The sequence below is a fragment of the Lycium barbarum genome, chromosome 11, assembly GCF_019175385.1.
Source record: "Lycium barbarum isolate Lr01 chromosome 11, ASM1917538v2, whole genome shotgun sequence".
Lineage (NCBI taxonomy): Eukaryota > Viridiplantae > Streptophyta > Magnoliopsida > Solanales > Solanaceae > Lycium > Lycium barbarum.
The window spans coordinates 22,835,608-22,846,743 of NC_083347.1; the positions used below are offsets into that span (position 1 = coordinate 22,835,608).

Sequence of the window (11,136 nt, forward strand, 5' to 3'; positions counted from 1 at the left end):
TTAGTTCATGCATAATCCTAAGCAATCACATATGGAACCTGCACTTAGGGTGGTCAGATACATTAAAAGTGCTCCTGGTTTAGGACTTCTAATTCCTGCAGAAGAATCACACAAACTTGAGGCATTTTGTGACTCAGATTGGGGAGGATGCTGACAAACTAGAAGTTCAGTTACAGGCTACCTAGTTAAGTTTTGAAATGCAGTGGTATCTTGGAAGTCCAAGAAGCAGGAGACAGTTGCAAGAAGTTCTGCAGAAGCAGAGTTTAGAAGCATGGCATCAGTGGTAGCAGAGTTGACTTGGTTAACAGGCTTATACAAGGAACTTGGTGTCAAAATTGAACTACCTATACATCTTCATTGTGACAGCAAAGCAACAATTCAAATTGCTGCCAATCCCATCTTCCATGAAAGAACTAAACATATTGACATTGACTGTCATTTTGTAAGAGAGAAAATTGTTCAAGGGGTGATCAAAACCTTTCATATCTCTACCAAAGAGCAGCAGGTAGATTTGCTAACAAAGAGTCTTGGAAGATTGCAGCATGATCATTTGTTGTCCAAGCTGAGTTGAAGGATATATTCCAACCATCAGCTTGAGGGAGGGTGTTGAGCTGAGGAGATAAAAGCCATCTCAGTGCCAGCTAAGAAACAGCTCAGCAAGTTAGTTATAACTAACTAGTAGTTAGTGGTGCTAAAAGATACTTGGAGAATTATTATGTATAGCTAAATGAGTATAAAGAGGATGTCTAGTACAGATTCTATTCATTCAGTTTCAATATAAAAAGTCAGTTTCTATTTTGTCTTCTCTCTCAAGCTACTGCTTTCTTCCATAACTGCTACTTTAATGAGAATCATGGAGTTTATCATACATTTTATTTCATTAAATTAAGAATTTGAAATTCCTATTTTCGTCAAAAATTGGATGTTCTTAATATCAGGTCATTCTTCTTGGAGCAGAGAAAAGGTTTTATTACTTGCTTCTCTACAAAGCTACGAGCCTATGCCAAAACGTCTTCCTCTAATTGTTCTGGCATACAACTTGTTGTCCTTAGCGTTGTTCTTAAAATTAAAAGTTATTATGTCATAAATTAATAAAATCCGGTCATCTAATTAATTGAGAAAGATAGTTGTGCTCAAGTATGGTTTGGAAGTGTGATTTAAAACCAGTTTAATTCACCTATAAAATTAATTTAAAAAATAACAAGCTACAATCTTACGGTGAAAAATTCATATAATCAAGAGACTAGGGGATTCTTTTCCTTTTTCTCCAAGGAGGTTGGCCCGATAATAGAGGGTGTTTGGATGGGCTTGGGGCAAAAATTAGGTGAAATGATCAGTAATTTAGAGTCCGGAATCAAAATGCCCTCCAAAAAAATTACTTTGAACCAAAATACCCAAAAAAAAAAAGTTACATAACTACCTTTAGCGCAGTAATTTACTGCGCTAAAGCAGTTCACGGAGACGGAGCCGTTAACTGCTTTAGCACAGTATTTTACTGCGTTATAGAAATTGTTAAAAAAAAAAAATCTATAACGCAGTAAAATACTGCATTATAGAAACAATACCAAAAAAAATAAATTAGCCAACTTTATTTTTTGCAACACTTAGTGTTTTTTTCCATACTTTGACCAATGATTAGTCGTGTGTCAAGACTCTGAAACGTCAATATTTTATATAGAACCTGATATTTTTTTCTGCGTACAATAATGTAGGCTCAATACATCAAGGATACGTTAAAGTTCGAATCGTCATTTTAAGGGTTGAAAAGGTGCCCGAAGTAAGTTTTATTTGTAAACTTTAGGTTTAAGTATTCTATATACATAGACGTCCATTTTTGTTTGAAGACTTGTTGTCATTAGCTTAAGGTTTTTTATTTTTAGGATTTAGATTTATTGAAAATAAAGCCATTGCCAAAAAGTTTTTAACTGCTTTACTGCGCTAAAGAATATATTTTTTTTGTTTGTATCGCGCAGTAAAATAGCGAGCACTAAAAAAAAAATTGGCAATTTTTTTTTTTTTGCAACACTTAGTGTGTTTTTTCATATTTTGACCAACGATTAGTCATGTGTCAAGACTCTGAAACGTCAATATTTTATATAGAACCTGATATTTTTTTCTGCGTACAATAATGTAGGCTCAATACATCAAGGATACGTATACGTTTGGATCGTCATTTTAGGGGTTGAAAAGGTGCTCGAAGTAAGTTTTGTTTGAAAAAACTTAGTGTTTGACTGTAAGGTTATTTTAGTCAACTTTATATGTCGAGAAAATTAGTCAGCTTTATTTTCAAAAATTGAAACTGCAGAAGTGAAATTGACATTCACAGCTACATTACCCCGGGATTTTTACGTTGAAATCTATTGCGTATCATCATCTTATAAGTAAATAAAATTGAAAATTTCAGGCCAATTTGGGGGAAAATTGAAATTGAATGGGATAAAAGGTGTTTTTTTAAAAATCGGATCGACAGTTTGTCCGCATAAATCTCGAAAAAATACACAAGTTAAAAAAAACGCGTAAAACGGACATCCGGGCGCAAAGTTATGACCATCTAAAGTTTGACCACTTTACAACTAATTTTTCTCCCTATATTTTTTAGAATTATATTTATATTCAAAATAAAGTTATGTCTTGATTAAAAAATAACACGCTTAAATCAAAACCTTAAAAAATAAAACACTTAAACCTTAAACAAAACTTACTTCGGGTACCTTTTCAACCCCTAAAACGACGATCTGAACGTTTATGTTTTCCTTGATGTATTGAGCCTACATTATAGTACGCAGAAAAAAATATCAGGTCCTATATAAAATATTGACGTTTCGGAATCTTGACACACGACTAATCGTTGGTCAAAGTATGGAAAAAACACTAAGCGCTGCAAAGAAAAGATTTATTAAAATAAGATGTTGCGATCTTTTTATGGAAAAAAACACGAAGTTCCTTAAGTATGTTATTTTTTAATGCGTAACTTTCTTTCGAATATGTTGCAAAAAAAAATCGCGTAAATCGAACGTCCGAGCGCAAAAAACCGCGTATATTCGAAATAAAGTTACGCTTTAAAAAATAACACACTTAAATCTAAACCCTAAAAATAAAAAACTTTAAGCTAATGACAACAAGTCTTCAAACAAAAATGAACGTCTATGTATATAGAACACTTAAACCTAAAGTTTACAAACAAAACTTACTTCGGGTACCTTTTCAACCCCTAAAATGACGATCCGAACGTTTACGTATCCTTGATGTATTGAGCTTACATTATTGGACGCAGAAAAAAATATCAGGTTCTATATAAAATATTGACGTTTCGGAGTCTTGACACATAACTAATCATTGGTCAAAGTATGGAAAAAAACACAAAGTGTTTCAAAAAATAAAGTTGGCCAAATTTTTTTTGGTACTGTTTCTATAACGCAGTATTTTACTGCGTTATAGAATTTTTTTTTAACAACTTCTATAACGCAGTAAAATACTGTACTAAAACAGTTAACGGCTCCGTCTCCGTGAACTGCTTTAGCGCAGTAAATTACTGCGCTAAAGGTAGTTTTGTAACATTTTTTTTGTTGGGATATTTTAGTTCAAAGTGGTTTTTTTGGTGGGATTTTTGTTCCGGACTCTCTTTATCATAGTTTAGTGAAGTGAATATATACATTATTTAATTATGGTTAAATGATAGTTGCGTATATTCAAACACATGACATACATTCATTAGTTTGGTGTAAACATTAATTTGGTGCAGTTTTTCGAGCCGACAATTAAAATTTAGCCACAATTTTAAATATTGTTGAAAGTTAACTATTTTTAAAATGTTTGAACAAAAACACCATTAGTTAAAACACGAAACAACTCTAACTCACAATCTTGAAGATTGAAATTTTGACAAGTGGAATTCTAACACAATATGCTAGAGTTCAAAAAGTTCTTCGAGTTTGAAACTCTAGGAACTATTCACGGGGTTTAAACTTGTAAGGTTCAAACTCCAAGGATTTTTCATGAGTTTGGAATAGATACCATAAGTGAAATTATCAAATAATGATAAAATTTTAAATAACAATTATGTTACGGAGAAGTTCAAGCTTCGTGACTGTGTCATGGAGTTTGAATAAGCATGGCTATAAATTATTTTGTGGTAAGTAAAATTAAGCTTATACAGTTGAAGTTTTAGGACTTTGTCATGGGCTCAAACATATAAAAGTGAATTGAAACTCCATGAAAATTTCGCGCAATTTGCATTGATAAAACTTGTAACTTCATAAAATTTTCTTAAAGTTTGAACCGCGTTAGTTCTAAATTCCAGAATTCTTGTATTTCAAGCTGCACCGAAATTTTAAAGGTTTTCATATAAATTTTAGAGGTTTTCGTATTTTAATTTAGAGGTATGACTGTCCAAATGATATTTTTGCATTTAAAAGTACTCTTTCTGTCCCAATTTATGTGACACTTTCTTGATTTTGAGATTCAACCAAGTTTTTTTTTTTTTTTATAACCGAAATTTTCTTATATGCCTTTTAAATATTTTAAGTTGTTAATTATTGTAATTTATAGTGTTTTATATGTAGTTTTTAAATGTATGAATTTTATTTTAGAAAACTTATAATTTCTATGTCCAAAATCACGTCAAATTTTAGAGGTCTGAATCTCGACGTTAATAAAAATTTAATTAGTTTTCAAACACAGCTATACGTGGATTAGCATTCAAAAGGTGACTCTTTTTACCTTGATAGAGCCTGTTTGGATTGACTTATGTTTATAAGCAGCTAAAAAAAATAAGTTGGGTAGTCTAATTTTTTTTTTTTGGTTTATAAGCTGTTTTCAGCTTATAAGCTGCTTTAGATAAACTATGAGCCCGTTTGGATTGGCTTATAGCTTAAAGCTGTTTGCAGCTTATAAGCTGAAAAAAATAAGTTGGGGTAATCCAACTTATTTTTTTTGGCTTATAAGCTGTTTTCAGCTTATAAGCTGCTTTAGATAAACTAAGTTAAATGGGTTCAATTATTTTTTTGAGCTTACTTTAAGCATAAAATGACTTTAAGCTGACCAGCCAAATACTCAAAAAAGCTGAAAACAGCTTATAAGCCAACTTATAAGTCAATCCAAACGGGCTCTAAGTCAAATGAGCCTAATTATTTTTTTGAGCTTATTTTAAGCATAAAATGACTTTAAGTTGGTCAGCCAAACACCGAAAAAAACTGAAGCTTATACTTATAAGCCAATCCAAACGGGCACTTTCATGTTGTTGCCAAGCTGATATAATGATCTCTGTACAAAACAAAACCTGAAACAAACTACATTAAAACAAACATTTGACATTCTAGAAAAACTTTTAAAAATTTAAGGAAAGAAAAATGAAAGGAAGTTTGATAGAGTTCTCTAGAAGAGTTGTAAGACTCCCAAATATTCTTAATGGGCGATTTTATTGCTCTCCTTCTTCCCTACCTCCCAATAACAAGCTCTTTGTTGCTGGTATTATTAATCTTCTTTACTCAATTACCATGATTTCAATTTGGCTTAATTACAGCTTATAATGTCATTTAATGGGTACAAAACAGTTTATAATATTGTGGGGTTACTTGCAGGTTTGTCATGGTCTGTGGATGAAAAGTCGTTGAGCGATGCGTTTTCTTCATTCGGGCAAGTAACAGAAGGTAATACAAATTGCTAATGATTTAAATTAGATTTGGTCTCTTCAGGAACAAGGTGTATTTGTGTTGCACTTTATGTTTTTGATAAAATGCCCCAATGGGTAGTTTTTTACGAAAGGTGAAAACACTGTGAAATTCTTTGCTATTTTACATGGGGATAAGTTCATGTGATACTTGTTGGTTGATGGAGATTGAGAATCAAATAGTGTATGTAAAAGATGTTTGCATTCAACTGAAAATCCTAGGCTGCGTGTGCCAAGTTCAAGCCTATATATTTTTTTTACAACGGTGGTGTCCGGGCTAGCTTACGCGCACCTCGACTTATTTACGGGGTATGTTTTACCTCCCACCAGTACAGGTACCGGTTAACTTTATCTACCAAGGCTTGCACAAATGAAAAGAAATTATCTAATTTTGTCTCCGTTGGAAACTGAACCTGAGAGCTCATGATTCTCAACCACTTAATTGACCAGTAGGATACACCCTTGGGTGCATTTAAGAGCTCTATTTTTTGATAAGGTACTTTGTACCTTTAAGCCTTAAAGGTTGTTCACTTCTTTTAATAGACAAGCAGCAAGTGTCTGTATTATTGAGGGCATGAAGGAGATACCACCAGTGTGTAGAGAGCTGTGGACCTCATTACTCGGTGGTCAGCTTATAAAAGTTCAGCTCATGGTATAATTCAGTGAAGCTTAAAAATTGTTAAGAAATCATTGTATGTAATTATTAAAGAGGGGAACTAGCAGTGAATTTGAGCAGACTATACCTGAACGATTCAGGGCAAGAAAATCTTCAGCAAACAATGGATGATTCCGAGACAGTACTAAAATTAAGACTCTGTAGAGCCCAGTCAACTGAAAAAGTAGTAGCAAATGATTAATGACTTTCACATCCTTCAAATCTATGAGGCTGCATTGACGAAATTTCGTTTGTCTTCTACCAAGTGTTCTTTCTTGAATTGCCTTTCCTTGTTGCCTCTGAAACACAATTTTAGAGATTATTCAATCTGAAAGACTCACTTTGGGGTGAATAGAAACTTCTTGACTTAACTTTCTCTGCCTTTACTCTTGCTAGAGAGAAAACTGACCAGCTCATCAAACAGTTGATTGCAATCTTGAGATGTTTTTCAAAGGTAGATTACCAATATAATCACCCCTGATTCTGCTTCACTCTTAAGTATAAATTGGAAGAATCAGCCTTAAGACAAACTTCCCTTGAGGTGAAGCAGGTTATTGCAGAATTCGTAAAGGTTAAGTATTACTTTGTTCAAAAGAGCAGCCACTCAATTCAAGCCTCTTTAACATTGGATTGCATGATATTACTGATTGGCAAGATTTTCATTCACCTGTTTCCTTTTGTATGTGCATACATTCCACATATTTCTGCGCTGAACTCAAATTTCATGAATGTCTGGGTTTCTATGTCTAGTAAGGATAATGTACGATAAAGAAACTGGTCGATCAAGAGGCTTTGGGTTTGTTTACTTCTCAAAAGATGAAGAGGCCGGCTGTGCAAAGGACGCCATGGATGGAAAGGTGAGCTGACGACTATAAACTTATTTTTCAGCCCTGTTAGAATGATAATGAGTTCCAATATGACATTAGCTTTCTTTCAGGCATTTCTAGGTCGCCCATTGAGGGTAAGCTTTGCCCTTGACAAGGTTCGTGGTGCACCTGTTGTTGTCCCTCGACTTACGGGCACTGGAAAATACTGATACTAAGAGTCGTTAATTTTTGTTCGTGATAGTGGTTGTGGCGTTAAAGAGTGGTTTTCTGTAGCAATTTTTTGTTAAGTGAATATACCATGTGTTACTGGATTAATTTACCTCTATGGACGCTTAACAAAAGGCACTTATTGTATTCAAAAGCTACTAGGAAATGAAACTAGCCCTGGGTGGTCTTGTGGAAATTCACTTTATGTTAATTTGAATTGTACTTGTTATACACCCCAAACTTATCTAATGCTGCAACCAGGACATTTTTAGAGCTTTTAATTTCTATTTTGGTCCTCTTGCTGTCCTACACTGCTAGTATCCTACAGGGGCGGATGCAGGGGGTCAGGTATGGGTTCGTACCCTGTATACGTGTTTAAACATTCACTAAATAAGTACAAATAATTGATTTCAAACCCAATAAATCAAATGAATTGAGAGAGGATCTTGAAATAGAATTCATAAAGTTCAAAGCCTAGAATCACTTTTGGTATCCTTACTGGATTTATAATGTTGAAATACAATGAACACATTTTGTCTATGGCTTGTGTGATTAACAATGGAGGTAACTCGAACGGGATTTGAGATTTGGACTTTATGAGTGCAAATTTGAGTTTCTATCATAAGTTATTTGATATTTTGTGTTCGAAATCAATTATTATATTATTTAGTTAAATATGTATACACGATAGAGGATTAAAAGGCGGGAGCCTGATGCGGAGCGTTTTACTTAGTACGGGGCGAGGCGTAAGATCTTTAATTTGTACTTAGCTAATAATACAAAAATCATAGAAATTAAATACCTTAAAAGTTTAAGAAACTCATAGAAAAATAAAACATCTAGCATATTTTTACAAGAATAAACAATGCAATAGTGTTAAAGTTATCATGAAATACAAATCAACTACATCGTTTTGACTTCCAAACAATTGAAAAATTATAATTTTTAAAAAAATATTATCAAATTATACAAATTACTCCATAAAAGTAAATAACAAATAAATATTGTCAGCACTATAATTAGGACCTTACTCTCTCATGATGAATCAAAAATTGCTTTTAAATAGCAAGATTATAAAAGTCTGATAATTTGAGAGACATAGAACTAAGACATCAAGATCAATAGAAAGTGGAGATATATATTTCAGTTATCTAGCTATTTTTCAGAAGGATGTTCAAATAATGTTCGTCATGACGATATTTTCAATTAGTAATTATGCTATATTATGACTTGTTACTCTCAATCTTCATAACTCTATTATTATTCATTTGTTAAAGAATTTGAGGATTAACAATGCTAATGAGAGAATTTGACACATGATTTTGGTAGAAATATTGATAAACTCTAATACCATTCAAAAGTTACATTGAACCACATATCATGCTAAATAAATATTAATCATCATATATATTTTTAAATTTCGAATGAACTAATATTTAGAACTTCTAAATTTATTAGAAAATGGTCACTTTGACTTTCTTAAGAGTTTTTAGCCTTGTAAGAACACAAGTTTAGTTGGGATACTACACGTTAAGCTGTTATTTATTTGGAGACTGATGTACTAATATTAAGTTGGCATTCGGCCATGAAAATCAAATATTGTTTTTTTACTTTATTTGAAATTTGTGTTTGGTTATAGTTTTTGCAAAAATATTTGGTTGTTTCGGTAGGCATTTGGCCATAGAAACCAAAAAAAAAAAAATCACTTTTTTTGGAATTTTGAAGTTGGAGTTTTGTTTGGCCATAGTGTTTACAAATAATATTTCTTTATTGAAATGTACTTAAAAAAAATGAAATGTGATCTATAACCCCGAATTTCTAAAAACTAGCAAAACCAACCAAAGCAATTAATAAATATAACCAGTGCGTGAAATATAGCAACTATACTCGAGATCAGCTTATGGAGTGCCCAAGACTGATGGTTTCTTTCCATCAAATGCCTGCAATTGGGAAGCTTACTGTTTCCGATGGTACTATGACGGTACAACATGACAAGGCTTTTACAGAGAAAGAGAAAGAAAGAGGACATGGTCTGAATGTACAAGATAGTCAAAGTCCTCAACTTTAATCTCTTGTTTCCGATGGTACTATGACGGTACAACATGATAAGGCTTTTACAGAGAAAGAGAAAGGAAGAGGATATGGTCTGAATGTACAAGATAGTCAAAGTCCTCAACTTTAATCTTTTGTTTCTACAACTATCGGGTCATTTTACTGTTGGACTATACTGATAAAAGATTGGGTCAGATTGGGTCCAACATCATTATTGGACTCCCACTTATAATTCTCAGTCCAAGCACAGTGAGCTACACCATAACAATAATACACACCTTCCCATGAGATAAATGATTCCTTGTACAGATATTTTTTAGTGAGCTGCAAAGTTTTTAGTTAGTTAGATAGTTTCATATTTTACATTTTCATCCATAGAGTAGTTTACAATATTACACTTCAGTCCATAGGTTAAATGTATAAATAGACTACACTGTTCACTGTTATATTCAAAGAAATATACAAGAAAATTTCCCAATCTCGATCCTTTTATACTATTTTTGTCATGGTATCAGAGCAGAATTAGTGGAGATTTTCATTTCTCTCTTCATCTCCTTCCCAGGATCTCTTTCAACATATATTGCTTCCATTTTTTTCTCATAAGCATTCTTTGAAGGATGTCTGGATTTGACAAATCTCTTGTTTCTGGAGAGAAATCCATTGAGGTTGTAGTTGATACATCTCACCCATACTATCTCACACCTTCAGACTCACCTCGTAACAATCTCATCAATGTCACTTTTGATGGATCTAGTTATGGAAACTGGAAAAGAGGTGTTTTAATCTCACTTTCAGCCAAAAACAAACTAGTTTTTCTCAATAACAAAGCTACTGTACTAGATCAGAACTCACCTTTCTATGAACAATGGCAAAGGTGCAATGACATGGTCCTTGCTTGGCTTCTAAACTCCATCAGTAAAGATATCTCTGAAAGTCTCATTTATTATTTAACTGTAGCAGATCTGTGGAGTGAACTGCAGGAGAGGTATGGTCCGCCTGATGGAGCAAAGTTCTCTCAATTACAAAGAGATCTGAATAACATATCACAAGGAACTAATGATGTTGCAAGTTATTTTAATAAACTCAAAAAATTGTGGGATCAAATGAAGGTTCTCAACACTTTTATGACTTGCACTTGTGATTGTAAGTGTGGAGCTAAGGCACACAACCACAAAATGAATGAGGATATGAAGCTGATTCAATTCCTCATGGGATTGAATGAAGGTTATTCTGCTTGTAGATAATTTACTAATGATGAAGCCACTTCACTCTACAAATCAGGCATAGAGCCTGTTTGGATGGGCTTAAAATAAGCAGCTTATAAGCGGAAAACAGTTTATAAGCTGAAAACAGCTTATAAGCCAAAAAGAAATAAGTTGGGGTAGACTAACTTATTTTTTTGGCTTATAAGCTGTTTTCAGCTTATAAGTTGCTTTAGATAAGCTAAGCCAAATGGGTCCAATTACTTTTTTGGGCTTATTTTATGCACAAAATGGCTTTAAGCTGGCCAGCCAAACACTCAAAAAAGCTGAAAACAGCTTATAAGCAACTTATAAGCCAATCCAAACGGGCTCATATTCCATTATTCTAAATCAAGAATCACAAAGAGAAGTGCATGCAGGAAAATTGATTTTACCAGATTCTGTAGCATTTTTTTGCTGGAAAACGGAATCAGTAGAGAAACAATACTGCAATGAAGCAAAGTGGACAAAACTATGGAAATTCAG

The 11,136-nt window shown here is 33.2% G+C and overlaps 1 protein-coding gene across 1 annotated transcript; it reads left to right on the forward strand.

Annotated features, from left to right (window-relative positions):
• The first annotated feature begins 5,230 nt into the window (after positions 1–5,230).
• LOC132617103 (glycine-rich RNA-binding protein 4, mitochondrial) lies at positions 5,231–7,644 on the forward strand. The gene is made up of 4 exons (XM_060331999.1): positions 5,231–5,466; positions 5,580–5,648; positions 7,074–7,180; positions 7,261–7,644. The coding sequence occupies exons 1-4, from the start codon at positions 5,349–5,351 to the stop codon at positions 7,357–7,359; spliced, it is 393 nt and encodes a 130-aa protein (XP_060187982.1). The 5' UTR covers positions 5,231–5,348; the 3' UTR covers positions 7,360–7,644.
• The last annotated feature ends 3,492 nt before the right edge of the window (positions 7,645–11,136 follow it).